This window comes from Bos taurus, chromosome 4 (assembly GCF_002263795.3).
Source record: "Bos taurus isolate L1 Dominette 01449 registration number 42190680 breed Hereford chromosome 4, ARS-UCD2.0, whole genome shotgun sequence".
Classification (NCBI taxonomy): domain Eukaryota; kingdom Metazoa; phylum Chordata; class Mammalia; order Artiodactyla; family Bovidae; genus Bos; species Bos taurus.
The window spans coordinates 22,386,734-22,407,358 of record NC_037331.1 but is presented as its reverse complement, the minus strand read 5'-3'; the positions used below and the strand labels follow the sequence as shown (position 1 = coordinate 22,407,358).

At 37.1% G+C, this 20,625-nt stretch overlaps 1 protein-coding gene across 9 annotated transcripts in view; it reads left to right on the top strand.

Moving 5' to 3' along the window:
• Positions 1-20,401, top strand: part of DGKB (diacylglycerol kinase beta) — an 875,335-nt gene extending 854,934 nt beyond the window's left edge. For 8 of the 9 annotated variants that reach the window (XM_059885674.1, XM_059885677.1, XM_015468340.3 and 5 more), the window contains one exon: positions 16,828-20,401. In XM_059885674.1, coding sequence (XP_059741657.1) covers positions 16,828-16,935 — 108 coding nt within the window. In that variant the 3' untranslated portion in view covers positions 16,936-20,401. The remainder of the gene's footprint in view (positions 1-16,827) is intronic. The other variant, NM_001192898.1, reaches the window with a different exon arrangement.
• Positions 20,402-20,625: the final 224 nt, after the last annotated feature.

The following is a 20,625-nucleotide window of genomic DNA, read 5'->3' as shown; positions in this document are numbered from 1 at the left end:
GACCTCTTCCCGTGAATCAAGAATGTTCTTAACAATGTCTAGAATGGTAAATCCTTCCCAGAAGGTTTTCTGTTGACTTCACCTAGGTCCATCAGAGGAATCACTATGTGTGGCAGCTATAACCTAACAAAATGTGTTTCTTAAATAAAGTCAAAATTAATTCTTGATCCATGGACTGTAGAGTGAATATTGTGTTGGCAGGCAAGAAAACAACATTAATCTCATTGTATATCTCCATCAGAGCTCTTCAATGACCAGGTGCATTGGCAATGATATTTTGAAAGGAATCTTTTTTTCTGAGCACTCCATCTCAACAATGGGCTTAAAATATTCATAAACCATGTTATAAACAGATGTGCTATCATTTAGGCTTTGTTCTTTCATTTATATAGCACAGGCGCAGTAGATTTGGCATAATTCTTAAGCATCCTAGGATTTTCAGAATGGTAAATGAGCACTGGCTTCAACTTAAAATCACCACCTGAATTAGCCTCTAACAAGAGAGTCAGCCTGTCCTTTAAAGTTTTGAAGCCGAGCATTGACTTCTCCTCTCTAGCTATGAGTACTGACCCCTGGTGGCTCAGTGCTAATCTGCTTGTAATTCAGGAGACCTGGGTTCAACCCCTGGGTTGGGAAGATCCTCTGGAGAAGGGAATGGCAACCCACTCCAGTGTTCTTGCCAGGGAAATCCCATGGAGTTTGGTGGACTACAGTCCATGGGGTTGCAAAGAGTTAGACACAATGGACATGAGTCTGAGTGAACTCCGGAAGTTGGTGATGGAATCGTGCTATGATTCATGGAGTCGCGAAGAGTCAGACATGACTGTGCGACTGAACTGAACTGAGCTACTAACATTTTCGCTTTCTCTAGCTGACATCTTCTTCCCATATAAGGCTGTTTCGTATGCATTGAAAACCTATTGTTGAATGTTGCCACCTTAATTAATTGTCTTAGCTAGATCTTCTGGATAGTTTGCTGTAGCTTCTGCATCAGCACTTTCTGCTTCACCTCATACTGTTTTGTAATGGAGATGACTTCTTTCATTAAACCTCCTGAACTAAGCTCCATTAGCTTCAGACTTTTAAAGTTTCCTCATCTCCCTCAGCCTCCATAGAACTGTGGAGAGTTAGGGCCTTGCTCTTTATCAGACTTTGGCCTAAGGGAATGTTATGGCTGATTCAGCCTTCTATCAAACCATGGAACCTTCTCCATCTCGACAATAAGGCTGTTTTGCATTCTTATCATTCTTGTGTTGACTGGGGTAGCACTTTCAGTTTCCTTCAAGAACTTTTTCTTTGCAATCACAACTTAACTGTTCGACACAAGAGGCCTCGCTTTTGGCTTGACTCAGCTTTTGACATGCCTTCCTCACTCACCTTAATCATTTCTAGATTTTGATTTAAAGTGAGAGATGTATGACTCTTCCTTTCATTTGAACATTTTGAGGCCATTGTAGGGTTATTATTTGGCTAAATTTCAATATTGTAGTGCTCAGGGAATAGGGAGGCCTGAAATGTGGGAGAGAGATGGAGGAATGGCCAATCACTGGAGCAGTTAAAACACACAAAATTTATCTATTAAGGTTGCCATCTTATATGGGTACAGTTCATGGTGCCCTACAGCAATTACAATAATAACATCAAAGATTACCTAGCACAGATCATCACAACAAATAGAATAATAATGAGAAAGTTGGAAACATTGTGATAGTTGCCCAGATGTGACACAGATACATGAAATGAATGAAGACTGTTGGGAAATTGCGTGAATTGTGTGCATTGACTTGCTTGATGTGAGGTTGTCACAAGTATACAGTTTGTATTAAAAAAAATACCTAATATCTGCAAAGCACAATAAAATGAAGTGCAGGAAGTATGCCTGTACATTGCTTTATCCATGTGACAATTTGCTATGTGAAAAGACCACAGAAAAGAAGATATATAAAATATTATTCATGAAAAGTAGAATCTCAAATTGTGAATATTGTTAATATTCTCCAGTTGTAGTCAAGGAGAAATATTTTATTGTTTTGTTCTTTTTTAAAATTTTTGCTTTTTTCCAATATGATCAAATATTTGGAGAGACCCTTGAAAAAGAAAAATAGTTTCTAGGTTAAGTTGTGATATCATTTTTCTGCAAAGACATGAAAATTATAAAAACATTTTTTTTAATGTCATTGACCTTCCTGGCTACCAGCTTATAATAATGAAATAAAATGAAAACCAAATTTATATCTTAAAAGAGATTTCAAACCCAGGTATGAATATTTCCTCTGCTGTTTGGACAAATAGCCCATCACTTTCAGGAGAAAGTTTCTCTTTTCTTATTGCCATACCTATTTAAAATTCCTGTGAATTTAATCAGCAAGTAAACCTCTCAAACCCATTCTTTTAGAGAGTTTATTGTAAATCTCCACAGTGATTTCTTTGAGGTTGATGTTAGATCAAAGACTTTGACATTAAACTTGGAAATTACTATCATTCCAGAAAATAATGGCTGGAATCATAAAGAAGCTGGCACAGGGATTTTAGAAAATTGTTACGTTTCATTGCTTTGCTTTTTGGCAGTTATGGACCTGAAAAATTTAGCATGCTCTTTATTCCCACTGTCATATGGCTCAGCTACACGCATGAATTCAAAATGGTTTCCATTATTGGAAAGAGACACTCTTATTCCAGAATCAAGCTAGGTAACTTTTAATGTTCCAGATAATTGCTAAATTAAGCTCTCTCTGCAGATATTTTATGGCATTTATTTTGCTCTGAAAACCCCATTCATTTTTAAGGTAGCTGAATAAATCCAGTGATAATAAATTCTTAAAGAGATGAATCAGGAAAAGAAAATTTTGGCTAAATGCAGGGGGAATATTTAAAAAGGAAAATCCTACCTTCTGAGATAATTTCTAAGAAGCACAATATTATTAAGCCCACCCTGGTGCAAAGCAATAAAGAGATTAAACATTGAAGCCAAATTTGATCAGTTGATCTGTTACTAAAATTGGGAAAGCTAGTATATATTCTAATTCAGAATTTTCACAGAATAAATTATGAATGGTGGCACTCAGTATAGCAAAGAGATGCCATATGAGACTATTTCCATTTTTATTCATCTTTTAGCTTGTTGTTGTTTAGTCACTAAGTCATGTCTGACTGTGACCCCGTGGACTGTAGCCTGCCAGGTTTCTCTGCCGATAGAATTTCCCAGTTAAGAATACTGGAGTGGGTTATAGTTTCTTTCTCCAGGGGATCTTCCTGACCCAGGGATTGAACCCGTGTCTCTTGCATTGGCAACTGGATTCTTTGAGCCACCTGTCAAGCAGTCTTTTAGATATTGACCCATTAAGTCATAGTCTTAAATTAATATTCATTATTTGACTGTAATTGCATCAAGGGTCAGCAAGTTTAATCTTTGGGCCAGATCTACCCAGTCACCTGTTTTTGCATAGTCTCAAAGAGTTAAGAATATTTTTTAATATTTTTAAATGGTTGAAAAATCCAAAAGAATTATAATAGTTTATAATGTTAAAAGTATATGAAATGCAGATTTTAGTTTTCATACGTAAAGTTTGACTAGAACATAGTCACATCCATTTGTTTACATTTAGTCTGTGGCTACTTTTGTGCACAATAGCAGAGTTGTTACAGAGACTTCTTAGACCATAAAGCCTAAAGTGTTTATCATCTAGCCCTTTACAGAAAATATTTGCCAACCCCTAAATTGCATAAGCATCTTGCAGTTATATAACTCTCAAACATGATTTCTAGATTTAGAATTAGTATTAATTTAGTAGCTTACATAACTTACATGCAAATCATTGTGAAAATGGAGGCATGCCTAGCCCGGATACATGTAATTTGAATGTCTCACCTTCATTAATAGAAAATGAGCAGGCCACATTGAAGACAGGTTTGAAATGTTTGCATGATCATACTTCTTTCTAGTTTTTTCTACTAACTCCCAGGTTACTTGTCCTCATATTCTTTCATAGTATATAATTTCCTGCTTCACTGTTATATGTCCATGCTCCCCCATTATGTAATATAATGTCTGATATTCACATTTGAAACACACATCTGTCTTTTAGTCATCTCTTTCCAATGGATAATGTTATTTACAGCATCATTACATCCAAATCTGTCTCGAGAGCCATTCTCCCTTCTGAACACCAGATCTACATATCCCAAAGACACTGAGCATCTCCTCTAGAATATCACACTCTATAGGAGTTCACCAACTTACTGGCTCTCACTCATGCCAAAAAATACATCTCTTTCTGTGAAAAAGCATCACCACACACACAACAAGCAAAGCTAAAAGTATGAAAGTCATACTAGAACCTTTCTCTTTTTGATTACTCCCTGCATCCATCATACCCTGCAACATGTGCCTCCTTGGTATCTCTCAGATCTGCCCTCTATTCTGTCCCCATTGCCAATGCTGCAACTAAAATCCACTTTACTTCTTTTCTAGATTATTTTATTCACCTCCCATCTGATCTCCCTGTTTCTGGTATGATATGCAGCCCCTAAGCCATGCTTCAGAGTGTCACTGCTAAGACTCAATTTAATTATGTCCTGTCCTTCTCCCATGATCTGAAGGACATTATTTTGTGCTCCCATTGCACTCTGAGAATATCTCCATAGCATATTGTGTGTCACATCCTGCTGCTACATATGTTACCATCAGTTGACTCTGTGCACCTCAGTGATATTTTAAACAGTATCTGTTCAACTTGGAACCCCCATCACTATACTGAAAAAAGCTAGACCTGTTAGATGAACAATCAAGCTAATTAAAATTGAGTTAAATTAGGTTATTTGGTTCCATTGATATTAGCTTTCAGCAATATGTTTGGGGGATGAGTGTAAGAAGGTGCTGGACATTCATTTATTCAGTCAGTCAACAGATTCCTACTGGTCTTACCCCCTTAGAAAGGGAAGCAAGTGACAAACAGACCCAGGCTTCTCAAAGGTGAATGTGTGTGTGAATTACATGGGAATCTTATTATAAAGTGGAGTCTGATTCAGGCTTGGGGTGGGACTAGGAGACTGCATCTCTCACAATGCTGTCAGTGTTCCTGGTTTGTGGACCACATTTGGAGAACCAAAACACTAGAGAGAAAAACTGTTTCTTGCCGAAGGATTTTTATTGTTTAATACATGTACCAAAATTATATGTATACATTGAAAAGAACAAAATGTATGGAATTTCAAGGAAAATGACTAGCTTCTGTCCCATCATTTGCGTCACCAGATCCATTCTTTGATTCTTTGGCTGTCTCTTCTGACTGAGGCTTCCCCAGTGGCTCAGACAGTAAATCTGCCTACAGTGCAGGAGACCAGGGTGCGATCCGTGTGTCGGGAAGATGCCCTAGAGAAGGGCATGGCAACCCACTCCAGTATTCTTGCCTGGAGAATTGAATGGACAGAGGAGCCTGGCAGGCTGCAGTTCATGGAGTCACAAAGAGTTAGACACAACTGAGTAATTAACACTTTTTTCACTCAATCTGCTTTGCTATAGTTTTGGGTTTTTTTTTTTGTTTGGTTGTTTGTTTTTTTACTTAATAGTTTTAGGTATATTCTGCTTAGTTTATGCTTTACAAAAGTGGTTTGTAACATCACTCCATTTAAATCTTGCTAATACTTAGTATCTGCTGGGTGATTTTTATGTGCCAGATAATGTTCTAAGCATTTTGTATGCATTGATTCATTTACTCCTTACAAGCAACCAATGAAATAGGCACTATCTCTGTGGTATAGATAGTGAAAACGAATTTAGTCATTTGTCCAAAGTCTCCAGATAGGAAGTGAGGATCCTGTCAGTCTGATTTTTTAACCAGTATTCTATTCTGCTTCTGAAAAAAAGAATATTTGAATCCATATAAAACATAGAATGATTGAGATTATGAAAATGTCATCAACTGTAGAACCAAGTTACTGACACACAATTACATTTTCTTTCCTACAGAGCTTTTATCATCTCTTTTCCTTTCTTTGTAAAGCCATCATTATAATAATTCTCATTTCTTAAACACTGCACCATATCAATTAATCCATTATCCCCACTCCCTTCTTTATATGGCAGAAGCCCTTCCCTGCAGGTTTCTTCCTGAGTTTCTTCCAGATCAGGGTCTCAGTTGGATCCTCTTTTTGTTGCCATTGTTGTTTTCAATAGACTTATATTTTAGAGCACTTTGAGGTTCACAGTAAAACTAAGTGGAAGGTACAGAGATTTCCCATATAGCTCTCACCCCCCACACACGCATGGCCTCCCCACTGACAGAATTACCCCACAAATGGTACTTTTGATAGAATCGGTAAACTTCCATAGACACATCATGTTCAATCAAAGTCCATAGTTTGCCCTGGGTCCACTCGATGTTGTTCATTCCATGGGCTTGGGCAAGTGTATAAGGTCTTTACAATAATAATATACCTATTATTATAAGATCATAAGGAATGTCACTGTCATGAAAATTCTCTGTGCTTCATTTATTCATCCCTCTCTCCCATAACCCCTGGCCCACTGATCTTTTCACTGTCCCCATAGTTTTGCCTTCTCCAGAGTGTCATATAATTGGAATCTTACTGGATATAGCCTTCTCAGATTGATTTCATTCACTTAATAATGTGCATTTAAGTTTCCTTCATGTGCATTCATGGCTAGATAGCTCATTTCTTTTTAGCACTGAATAATATTCTTTCACTTCATGGGAAATAGATGGGGAAACAGTGGAAACAGTGTCAGACTATTTTGGGGGGCTCCAAAATCACCGTAGATGGTGATTGCAGCCATGAAATTAAAAGACACTTACTCCTTGGAAGGAAAGTTATGACCAACCTAGATAGCATATTGAAAAGCAGAGACATTACTTTGCCAACAAAGGTCCGTCTAGCCATGGCTATGGTTTTTCCAGTGGTCGTGTATGGATGTGAGAGTTGGACTGTGAAGAAGGCTGAGTGCCGAAGAATTGATGCTTTTGAACTGTGGTGTTGGAGAAGACTCTTGAGAGTCCCTTGGACTGCAAGGAGATCCAACCAGTCCATTCTAAAGATCAGTCCTGGATGTTCTTTGGAAGGACTGATGCTAAAGCTAAAACTCCAATACTTTGGCCACCTCATGCGAAGAGTTGACTCACTGGAAAAGACTCTGATGCTGGGAGGGATTGGGGGCAGGAGGAGAAGGGGACGACAGAGGATGAGATGGCTGGATGACATCACCGACTCAATGGACATGAGTTTGGGTGAACTCCAGGAGCTGGTGATGGACAGGAAGGCCTGGCGTGCTGCAATTCATGGGGTCTCAAAGAGTCAGACATGACTGAGTGACTGAACTGAACTGAATATTCCTTTGGGCTTCCCAGATGACCCTAGTGATAAAGAATGGGCCTGCCAATGCAGGAGTCATAAGAGACATGGATTCAATCCCTGGGTCATGAAAATCTGCTGGAGGATGGCACAGTAACCCACTGCAGTATTCTTGCCTGGAGAATCCCATGGACAGAGGACCCCAGTGGGCTACAGTTCATAGGGTCGACAAAGTCAAACACAACTGAAGCAGCTTAGCATGCGCACACGCACAGTTTTCCTTTGTCTTGATTGATGCACCACTATTTATTTATCCATTCACCTACTGAAGGACCTCTTGGTTGTTTCTAAGTTTTGAAAATTATAAAAGAAGCTGCTGTAAACATTTGTGTACAGGTTTTTACGTAGACATAAGTTTCCAACTTTTTTGTATATATTCCATGAGTGCAAACACTGGATCATATGATGAGTATATTCAGTTTTATAAGAAACCTCCAAACTGTCTTCCAAAGTACCGTTTTGCCCTCCCAGTACCTATGTATGGGAGTTCTTGTTACTCCACACCCTCACCTACTCTTGGTGTTGTCCATTTGATCCTCTGTTTTTTGAATCTCTTTCTTAGCTCATACATCTGTTTTGCTGGAGAACACCCTCAAATATGTTTTAAAGGGCATATAAAAGGCAAGCTCTCTAGATCTTTCTATGACTGAAAATATATTCATTGTACCCTTGCATTTAATCGATATACCAACCACATTGAGAAATCTAAGATAGAATTAACTTTTCCTCTGAGGTTTAAAGGTGTTTCTCTGTTTTATTCTACCATTAATGTTTTTGAGAAGCCTGATGCCATGCTGATTTTCATGTTTCTGTAAGTGACCTGTTTTTCCTCTCAGAGGGCATTTGTTGTTGTTGTTGTTCAGTCGCTAAGTCATGTCCGACTCTTTGTGACCCCATGGACTGCAGTGTGCCAGGCTTCCCTGTCCTTCACTGTCTTCCAGAGTTTGCTCAAACTCATGTCCTTTGAGTTGGTGATGCCATCCAACCATCTCATCCTCTGTCACCCTCTTCTCCTTCTGCCTCCAACAGTTCCTAGCACCAGAGTCTTTTCCAGTGAATCAGCCCTTCACATCAAGTGGCCAAAGTATTGGAACTTCAGCTTCAGAGGGCATTTAGAATCTTCTTTATGTCATTGTGCTTTGAAATTTCAAAATAATGTGTGATTTGAGCTGGGCAGGGCAGGGATCAAAGTTTGCTGGGAGGTTCTCAAGAGCAGTACTTGGCACAAAGATACAGAAGTGGGAATCAACAAGGAGTGCTTGGAAGATCTGAGAATCAGCTTTCAAACACAGCCCTTCCGTTAACCCTTGCATGCCCCTTGAGTGGGGCATTTCATGTTACAGAACATAGGTTTTTGTCCTGCATTATTAATAAAGGTGTTGACACCTACCTCCTTAGGGCTGTTGGGAGGGTATATTTAGATAATATATAATTAAAGTTATGAAAAAAATATTCTTTTGGTATTCGGTATGAGAATTCCTTGAAGATAGAGTAGATCCATCTTCATTCTAATCTTATTAGGATGCTTTGAGAAGCAGTTGGTTTGGTGGATGTGGCATACAGAGACTGGGTGTTAAGCATGGTGTTCCTACAACATGAGGAAGAAAAATAATACTCTTCACAGCAAAGAGTAGGTAGGAATATTCAGAGCTGAAAAACAAGGAGCTAGGAAAGACAATATCAATGAGCTGGGCCAAATTATGCCTGGAGGATGAATCCAGGAAGACCTTCCTCTCTTCCTCAGTTTTAGTGGAACTAAAATTAGCTAAATTTGGAAAACTCAGCAGTGGTCACGGGACCGGAAGAGGTCGGTTTTCATTCCAATCCCAAAAAAAGGAAATGCCAAAGAATGCTCAAACTGCCACACAATGGCACTCATTTCACATGCTCAGTTTCACATTTCACATGATAATCCTCAAAATCCTTCAAGCTAGACTTCAGCAGTATGTGAACTGAGAAATTCCAGATATACAAGCTGGATTTAGAAAAGGCAAAGGAACCAGATATCAAATTGCCAACATGCGTTGAATTAAAGAAAAAGCAAGGGAATTCCAGAAAAACATCTACTTCTGCTTCATTGAATATACTAAAGCCTTTGACTGTGTGGACCACAACAAACTGTTGTAAATTCTTAAAGAGAAGGGAATACCAGACTACCTTACCTGCCTCCTGAGAAATCTGTATGCAGGTCAAGAAGCAACTGTTAAAAGGAGACATGGAACAATGGACTGGTTCCAAATTGGGAAAGGAGTATGTCAAAGCTGTATATTGTCACCCTGCTTATTTAACTTCCATGCAGAGTACATCATGTGAAATGCTGGGCTGTATGAAGCATAAGCTAGCATCAAGATGGCCAGGAGAAATATCAATAACCTCAGATATGCAGATAACACCACCCTAATAGCAGAAAGTGACAAGAAACTAAAGAGCCTCTTAATGAAGATGAAAGAAGAGAGTGAAAATGCTGGCTTAAAACTCAACATTCAAAAAATGAAGATCATGGCATCCAGTCCCATCACATCATGGCAAATAGGTGGGGAAACAATGGAAATAGTGACAAAATTTATTTTCTTGATCTCCAACATCACTGCAGATGGTGACTGCAACCATGAAATTAAAAGACACTAGCTCCTTGGAAGAAAAGCTATGACTACCCTAGACAGGGTATTAAAAAGTAGAGACATCACATTGCTGACAAAGGTCTGTACAGTCAAAGCTATGGTTTTCCCAGTAGTCATGTATGGTTGTGAGAGCTGAACCAAAAAGAAGACCAAGCACTGAAAAATTGGTGCTTTTGAACTGTGGTGCTGGAGAACACTCTTGAGAATCCCTTGAACAGCACAAAGATCAAACCAGTCAATCCTAAAGGAAATCAATCCTGAATATTCATTGGAAAGACAGATGTGGAAGCTGAAGCTCCAGTATTTTGGTCACCTGATGGGAAGAGCCAACTCATTGGAAAAGACCGTGATGCTGGGAAAGATTGAGGGCAAAAGGAGAAGGGGGCAACAGAGGATGAGATGGTTGGATGGCATCACTGACTCAATGGACATGAATTTTAGCAAACTCATGAGATACTGAAGTATAGGGAAGCCTGGTGTGCTACAGTCCATGGGGTCACAAAGAGTCAGACATGACTAAGCAACTGAACAAGAACAAAACAAAGACTTTGGAGAGAACACAAATAGCTAGTCAACTAGACACTGTTCACCATGTACTGTAAGCTGTAAACCTCTCCTCTATCCCTTTTAGGACATAGGTTTTCAATTCTATGTGCTTTGATAATAATACTTTTATGAGAGTAGACTTTTGTCAAGAGCAACTCAAAGAGAAGAATGAGACAGGTAGCATCTGAATATCATGTGTAAAGCACTTAGTGTAATAGTCTGCACACGCTTAGAGTCAAATCTTGTCATTATTATTGTTAATATTACAATGTAAGGTGGGACCACCTATCATACTATGTAACCCTGACAGTTCTACACAGTCAAGAAAACTGTGCCTTGTAATCCTTCATCTGGTTTCTATATGTGCATTTTTACTTCGTATTAAAAACTTATAAAACTGAAACCAACTATTTTCATGTTTCTATTTTTAGAGGTGCTCAATCTTAATTTGACATGGGAAGATGGAAGTAGAAAGAGTCATGAGATTTTCATGCTGTTGCTTTCTAAAGGAATAGCTAAGTAGAAATGAAGAAATTATACAAAACATCATTCTAATTCTGACAATATTTATCTTAGCAATGCTCTTCTAGAAAAAGGAATGGATACCCACTCTAGTATTCTTGCCTAGAGAACTCCATGGACAGAAACACCTGGTGGGCTACAGTCCATGGGGTCACAAACAGTCAGACACGACTAAGCGACTAACATTTCACACTTCTACCTTTATACAGCCATTCCAGCTCCTAGGAGCCCCATCAACATTGCTTAGGATTGCCTACAGTTCTCTCTCAGTTACAAGCTCAGATTCCTTCCAAACAAAACAGTCAAGTTGCAAACTTTCCTTGCTTGTACTTCAGTTCATTCATTCAGTCGTGTCCAACTCTTTGCAACCCGTGAATTGCAGCACACCAGGCCACCCTGTCCATCACCAACTCCCGGAGTTTACTCAAACTCACGTCCATCAAGTCGGTGATGCCATCCAGCCATCTCATCCTCTGTTGTCCCCTTCTCCTCCTGCATCCAATCCCTCCCAGCATCAGAGTCTTTTCCAATGAGTCAACACTTCGCATGAGGTGGCCAAAGTACTGGAGTTTCAGCTTTAGCATCAGTCCTTCCAAAGAACACCCAGGACTGATGTCCTTTAGAATGGATTGATTACATCTCCTTGCAGTCCAAGGGACTCTCAAGTCTTCTCCAACACCACAGTTCAAAAGCATCAGTTCTTCAGTGCTCAGCTTACTTCACAGTCCAACTCTTACATCCATACATCACTACTGGAAAAACCATAGCCTTGACTAGATGGACCTTTGTTGGCAACGTAATGTCTCTACTTTTGAATATGCTATCTAGGTTGGTCGTAACTTTCCTTCCAAGGAGTAAGAGTCTTTTATTTTATTTTTTTAATTCTTTATTATTATTATTATATATATATATATTTTTTTTTTTTTTTTTTTTTTACTTTACAATACTGTATTGGTTTTGCCATACATCAACATGAATCTGCCACGGGTCATGGCTGCAATCACCATCTGCTGTGATTTTGGAGCCCAAAAAAATAAAGTCTGACACTGTTTCCATTGTTTCCCCATTTATTTCCCATGAAATGATGGGACCAGATGCCATGATCTTAGTTTTCTGAATGTTGAACTTTAAGCCAAGTTTTTCACTCTCCTCTTTCACTTTCATCAAGAGGCTTTTTAGTTCCTCTTCACTTTCTGCCATAAGGGTGGTGTCATCTGCATATCTGAGGTTATTGATATTTCTCCAAGCAATCTTGATTCCAGCTGGTGCTTCTTCCAGCCCAGTGTTTCTCGTGATGTACTCTGCATAGAAGTTAATAAGCAGGGTGACAATATACCGCCTTGACGTAGTCCTTTTCCTATTTGGAACTAGTCTGTTGTTTCATGTCCAGTTCTAACTGTTGCTTCCTGACCTGCATACAGATTTCTCAAGAGGCAAGTCAGGTGGTCTGGTATTCCCATCTCTTTCAGAATTTTCCACAGTTGATTGTGATCCACACAGTCAAAGGATTTGGCATAGTCAATAAAGCAAAAAATAGATGTTTTTCTGGAACTCTCTTGCTTTTTCAATGATCCAGCGGATATTGGCAATTAGATCTCTGGTTCATCTGCCTTTTCTAAAACCAGTTTGAACATCAGGAAGTTCACGGTTCATGTATTGCTGAAGCCTGGCTTGGAGAATTTTGAGCATTACTTTACTAGAGTGTGAGATGAGTGCAATTGTGCAGTAGTTTGAGCATTCTTTGGCATTGCCTTGCTTTGGGATTGGAATGAAAACTGACCTTTTCCAGTCCTGTGGCCATTGCTGAGTTTTCCAAATTTGCTGGCATATTGAGTGCAGCACTTTCACAACATCATGTTTAAGGATTTGAAATAGGTCAACTGGAATTCCATCACCTCCACTAGCTTTGTTCGTAGTGATGCTTTCTAAGGCCCACTTGACTTCACATTCCAGGATGTCTGGCTCTAGGTGAGTGATCACACCATCATGATTATCTTGGTTGTGAAGATCTTTTTTGTACAATTCTTCTGTGTATTCTTGCCACCTCTTCTTAATATCTTCTGCTTCTGTTAGGTCTATACCATTTTTGTCCTTTATCGAGCCCATCTTTGCATGAAATGTTCCCTTGGTATGTCCAATTTTCTTGACGAGATCTCTGGTCTTTCCCATTCTGTTGTTTTCCTCTATTTCTTTGCATTGATCGCTGAAGAAGGCTTTCTTATCTCTTCTTGCTATTCTTTGAAACTCTGCATTCAGATGCTTATATCTTTCCTTTTCTCCTTTGCATTTGGCTTCTCTTCTTTTCACAGCTATTTGTAAGGCCTTCTCAGACAGCCATTTTGCTTTTTTGCATTTCTTTTCCATGGGGATGGTCTTGATCCCTGTCTCCTGTACAATGTCACAAACCTCATTCCATAGTTCATCAGGAATTCTATCTATCAGATCTAGTCCCTTATATCTATTTCTCACTTCCACTGTATAATCATAAGGGATTTGATTTAGGTCATACCTGAATGGTCTGGTGGTTTTCCCTACTTTCTTCAATTTAAGTCTGAATTTGGCAATAAGGAGTTCATGATCTGAGCCACAGTCAGCTCCCGGTCTTGTTTTTGCTGACTGTATAGAGCTTCTCCATCTTTGGCTGCAAAGAATATAATCAATCTGATTTCGTGTTGACCACCTGGTGATGTCCATGTGTAGAGTCTTCTGTGTTGTTGGAAGAGGGTGTTTGCTATAGTTGGTGCTCAATAAATATTAATGTATTCAGAAACAACTAAGAAGTAACTACCCAACTCTTAAAAAAACGGAAGCACTCAAAGAGATCTTCATGTTTGGTTCATGTTTTCAGACTGCGGAGATTTAATCTATTCTAATGTCTTTAGGGATATGTTACTCCTTTCTCAGTATTTTTTTCCTCATGGATAACAGGTTCTAAAAAATAGTAATAAAAATATAAGGGTGTGGAGTTGAAACAGGCATTTGAGTCATTATCGCATGCTTATTGAATCACCCTTAACCAGGATCCCCCAACACGAACCATCTGAACATAAGTAACACTTTAGTCCCTACAGCTTTCTGAAGCCTACACCTGGACTTTCTGTGATTATAAAACTGGCAGTTCAACCTGGTACTGGACTGGTATTATTCTCATCCTTATTGGAGTAGAGTTTGCTTCCGCTCAAATATTCAAAGATCTAAGATTATTCGATGAGGCAATGTATGTAAAGAGCCTGGATACACCATAGAAATCTCATGAGTGCAGCTTTCTTCCATGGTATCTCCCTGAGAGGAAAACAGCCCGTTGTTTCTCATTTTTATAAAGAATGGACAAAAAGACAGATTTCAGTGTTTACAGAAATAATGTGAAAGAGTTGTGTGTGACCATAGAAGTGCTTAAACAACTAAGAGGACAGAGGGTAGATGATTTTAAAAATAAGACTGGCCATTATCCAGCTTAGAAACTAGAACTAGAACTTCAAAGTAGTCAGTAGCATGGATTAAGGGTCCTACTGTGTCAAGAGCACTTAGTGAGATATTGTGCTATTTTCAAAGGAATAGTAACGTGACTTCTTTTAAAAGAGATTGTTAATAAAAAGATAGCCATGATGAAACAAAATCTAAATAACCTAAAAATATTAATACAGAAGGCAAACAAAATCTCATACACAATAAGTTGTGGTATTTTGGTTCTACTTTGTTATAAATTGATGCTAATCTTTTTTAAGTGACTAGCATGATATACTTCTTTTCCTACAACAACAATAGTTTGGTAATAATGATATTGTTTTCCAAAAGACCCTAATAGTAACATACCCTCTAAAGGATTTAGTCTAATAACTGTGAATCAGAAATCTTCACTTTCTTACCATGGCTTCTTATATTCTGTTTGAATCTAAGATTATTATATAAGCAGCATGTGTTAACTGCTTCCTCACATATTCATTTTTAAAGGACATTTTGTATGAAAAGATTCATTTTTATATTCAGCATTAAAAAATAGTACCTTTCTGCTTAGCCTCATACTTCAGCATCTATAACACTATTGAACATACTTGTTAAATTTCTGTTTCTTACTTGACTAGAATTTATTGAGGGTAGAGATTTGTGCTTTGTCTATTTGTTAAAGGCTCCTGGTACAGTGTCTGGAACATAGTAGGAGCTCAATACATTTTATGAAATGAATGAATGATGGTATATTAGATACTCTAGAGGAGTATAAAATTCAGTGGTAAGAGGTACAGTGTAATCTAAGTGTGAATGATTAGGAGAGAAAATCTGGCTGAGATCTTTTTCAATCTACATAGATAGGTGCATTCTGACATCTTAAGTATCTGGCTGTTGATTCCTCGGTTAATAAGATAACAAAAGTAAAATCTGATGAAATCAGATGTACAGAGAGTTTGAGGCTGGTTGAACCTGGTGGCCTTTACAGGTGCAATTTATTTTTACAGCACAAAGAACACTGGATCTTCCCAGAATAACCTGATTCCCACAGAGTTAAATAAAGTTGCTCATTTATCCTGATTCTTGACATACTTCTGTCTTTCTAGACTGTCTAGAAAGATCTCTATTTCCCAAAGGCCTCAGTGTGAATTTTAATGATCCAGTCCACGTGACATCCTTTTTTTTTTTTTTCATTGCCGTTAGTAAATGACAAGTGAAGGATATTCATTTTAACTTGAAAATGTCAGCTATGCACTTTAAGAGATATATTTTTGCAGCTTGTAATGAGGCGGTGTTTCTTTTTGAAAGAAATACTCATCTCTGATGCAAGTGCTGTGCAGGTGACAACTGATATTTAATAAGCGATGGTTCTTATATTAGTTGCAGTTCTCTAAAGAAAATGTCTCAGATTGCTTTTGAAAAACTCTTAGCATCACTAGCCCAAAGGCATGATGTGACCTTTTTATTACATAATGAGAATCATTTATTATCTTACAATGTATCTTAAAGTCACAGACAAAATGCCACTTTGATAATTGCTTTCAATTAGCTTTGAGCATAGCATATATTCATAAAATGTCTTCTCTAATTTAGACTTGAATTAGAGAAAATTACAGACATAATCTACTTTAAGGTTGTCTCATTTAAGGTGATTCGTAGTTTTATTTCAAAGAAATCAAAAAGAAGAGCTTTAGAACAGTCTCTCAGAATGTTTTAAGCAGGCTTTTCAATATTTGATTCTATTCTATTACCAATTAATTAACAAATTAGAAAGCTAGTTCATCATTTCTGACCTTTTATGCACGTTAGCTTTTGACTTTCATTCTAAATGATTGTTTTGAAATTAAGGCTTGCAGTTCGTGTTGAAAGAGAGAAACAATCTGATTAACAGGGTAAATAAGGCTTGCCTTGGTACCAAGTACATCTTGATGTGGGGGTATAATTGAGATTCTGAGTACTATAATGGTGCATCCTTTCCTGTCTTAAATAAATAATACATAACTAATGGTCAATAAATTATACTAGATAATCATGTGGCATGAATGAGGAATTTGGGGGTTTAATACAAGCCAGGTTAGAAATAGTATGATACTTAAAATGTAATTTCAATTAAGTTTGGTTTCTTGTTAGCACCCTGAGCATTGGTTTAAAATCATACCTTATCTTCCTTAAAAATATTTTTGCAATAATAGAAACTCTGAAACTACATTTTACTCTTGTGCTGTTTCAGTAACACAGGCAATGTGATTAACCTTAACAGAGATTCTCAGAAATTCGTATTGTACCCAAGGATTACTCCCTCCTCTTTCTCTCTTTTTTTCACTAGATAAAAATTATACACAAGAACCAAGCCCCAATGCTGATGGGTCCTCCTCCCAAAACCGGGTTGTTCTGCTCCCTCGTCAAAAGAACCAGAAACCGAAGCAAGGAATAATCCCGTATCATTCCACTGTTGGCACTGTTATTAGCATAATTGGGCCATAGAACACTTATGCTGGAAACCTTTGAACAAGTTCAAGTCTCCTGCTCATGTAACATCATGGAATCGGTTTGACAGTTTTTGTGACTGAGTTAATGTAAAATTCAGCTAATAGGAAATTTATTGTCTCAGTTTTCATGGGCATCTTTGCATGAAGAAAGCGGAAGTTTACATGAAGTGATATTGCATATTTTTGTTGCATGCATTCCCATAGATTTTTATGTCTCCTATCCATTCCTTCACCAATTTCCACGTACTAACCTGTAAGAAAAGTCTGTACAATAACAACAAAAAAAGGAAATGTCACAGAAAATGTGATTCCAGTTATTAATAAGCACTACTTAATAATGCTTCAGTGATCATAATTGCAGATTGCTATACTTTTCCCTTTAAGAATCAAACAGCATATCAATGATCTTTGACCTATGACTTGAGGAGCAACTTTTAATTGAAAGGTTTATTAAATAGTTGTCTATTTGCTGTATCTAAATAGTTTTCCTTTGACTTCTTGATGCTTCTGAGTGGAATTTATTAATATGCTTCTGAGTGGAATTTATTAATAAAATATCAGGTGTAAAATTTTCTTGTGCTGAGAAGTAGGAAGTGGTTTTATTTTGTTTAGTTTTGTTTTTAATTCTACACATAAGTGAAATCATGGTACTTGGCAGTAAAGTGTGTTAATATGGCAAGCTTTATTCCCTTCTGCATGTGAATCTAGAAGAAAATTCTTAATCACAACAGTAACCAAATAGATGTTTGAAACTATGTGCCTAAGTGTATTTCCCACCAAAGATTCAGAAAAAGATGCTTGAGAGAAATGGGTTATGCATAATTAATTAAGCATCATGAAGAAAATTTATGGTTCTAATGATTAATTTTGTGATGGCTAAAACTCTGGAAGAGAAGGGATTACCCATTAATTATAATTAAAAATCTCCTTTCACAGACAATAAGCTATGCAACACAATCAAAGCTCAATAGCTAATTTCTTGCTTTTTTGGTCATTTGTGAGTATAGGTGTCTATAATTTTGAATGGGTCAGCTAAGTACACTTGCGAAAGTAAATGATTGTATCATTTCCTTTCGAGTATAAATTGATCCCTGTAATAATATTGAGCTCTTTGAAGTCAATCATGCATGCAGTTGGCACCCTCCCTTTTCAACTCCTGCACTCCCATCTCCATGACTTTTCAAATATTTATTTGGAAATAATGCCCTAGATTGTTATTAAAGTTTTTCATGGCATGGCTGAATTCTCTGATTGTTTGAAGAAATTATGGAATAGTATTTTTAAGTGTTTCATTTAAACCTATGATATAAAATTAAATGCTTGTTCTGAGCAGTTTTGGTATTGTTCATTCATATTGAGCTGCATCTCCTCGTTGCATGTTTTATGTTTTTAAACATGCCATAAGGAAAACAAGTGCTTGAAATGCATGATTTATTAGTTTCTCTCTCCATTCTGCATTAAAGTACTAATGATTTTCAGTTCTGTTTTTCTATTGATTCATTCATCTTTGAATTACAGATAGCATTTAGTGATTCTTGAACATAATCCTGTACATGGACTTATGGATTTCAAATTAAATTGCTATAATTTTTGTTCTTTGATTGGAAGACTCAACTGAATGTTGTTATAGCAAATAACTACTCTCCAGCAATGTGCTATCCTGGAAGATTATGTCTAAAGCATTTTCTTTTAGTGTTTCAGGAACATTGGATGGTAAATATAAATCAACAAAAGTTTAATTGCTTTAAAAATAAAAGCTTTTGAATAAATTAAGACATTATTTAGCATTCTCAGGAAAATTATCATTATAGTTGCAAATGTAGCACAGCAATCACTTGCCCTAGTATAATAAAAGTTATTTGGCAGAGCAGCCATCTAGACCAGAAGAAATCTCAAAGCAGTAACAAATGCATTACTGACATAATGTTACATAACACACACATTGATTTTTGTGTATCTATGGTTACAGGTAATAAATATTTTCACACAGACTGACAACATTTTCTGTAATGGGCCGGCAGGCTTTGTGTCAGAAACATACTCTGAAGGCACAAATTATTTTGTGTTCAGGACAGCATACAATTATTCCCTGGCTACCTTTCATAGTTTGAAGGCAGCACCAGTTTGTGAATCAGTTTTAACAATCTGTGCACTGAAGAGCTGTTGAATAGACAGTGAGATGAGAGAAATCAAGCAACCTGCTTAAGACCACAATAGTTGAAATACTGGGCTGTAGCTTTCCTTCAATGTAGCTATGTAGTTATAATTAGTAACAATTGTAGTTACATCTTCAGTCAGTGGGATTCATTGGTACCAATCATAAATGTTCAAACAGGAATCGAACTTTCCTCTCCCCAGCTCACTTTGCGAAGATACTGATGAGCTTGCCCTTCAAGAACACTACTCTAGGGGTTTGGAAAGTGATTTTTAAAAACTACTTTGATAGTTTTGAAATCAGAGAAGATATTCTCACCATTTTCTGACAGCTTCAAGTGAAGAATATGTATTTTAAGAAACATTCCAAACTGAAAGCTCTGTGGTATATAGAAATATTAAATACAGTTAGCTTTGTAAGGTGGAAACTTTTCTTATATGTGTGTGGGTCAACGTTTGCATTGTTGAGTCAACCTTTTCTAAATACGGTAGATATAGTTGTATAAGGTTTTAAATGGATGAAGCTCTTGAGTAAATATCATACTGGGATTTCTGGGTTCAGAGGAAAATGGGAAAAGAGATATGTACTTTGCTGAGTATTGCCATACACTGAGTAGATAAATAGAAATTCCAAAATAAAGCTGGATATCTATGCTGCTAACAGGAAAGAAGGTGTCTGTGTAGAATGGAGAATTTTAAAGGACATAAATGTATTCCTCTACTTATGTGTGTATACCATGTATATCTGATGCTGTTAAATTTATTGTGGAAGGAAAATATATCTGGGAGGAAGTAAAGAAAATAGAATTTTAAAAGAGTTTTTATTTTTAAACAGATTGTGTGATTATAGCCAGAATAAAGCAAAAGACTCAGATATTTAGTGTATTCTACTGCAGGGGGAAATTTAACTCCAGTGAGAATTATTGAATGAGATATATATGTTTTTTTTTCGCATTTTGTTCTTTTTTCCTTATTTAGGAGGATGGGAAACAGTTGTGCTTTTCAAGGAAGAATCTGTTTTGAATCTCAGACTGTATTCTACTTGAATAAGACAAAACTTTCAAACAGCCCCATTCCTTTATGTGTCAGAAGTTTGTTTCTCATTGGTTATAAAAAGGAAAATGTTCCTCTCTTGGCACATATTAGCCCAAAGACCTATTCAAATAGAGTACATATATTCTAAATGAAAATATTAAGCCCTTGTAATATATGTTGAGGATGTAAAATTTAAATAAATAAATAAACAAGCAAAAATTTGCCAAGGAGCTTTTATTTGGGGAAATGCAGAAATCACCCCCTAAGTCTCTCAATGAAAGTGCATTCTATTTAAATAAAGTTTGAATAAAATCACATTTAAAGGATTCTCTATATCCTCATTGTGTTTAAAAACATGGAATTCATTCATTTCATTATGCTATCTTATTTTCTCAGAAAGTGTTATTATATATAGTATTCTGCTTTTTGAAATAAAAATGTTAACA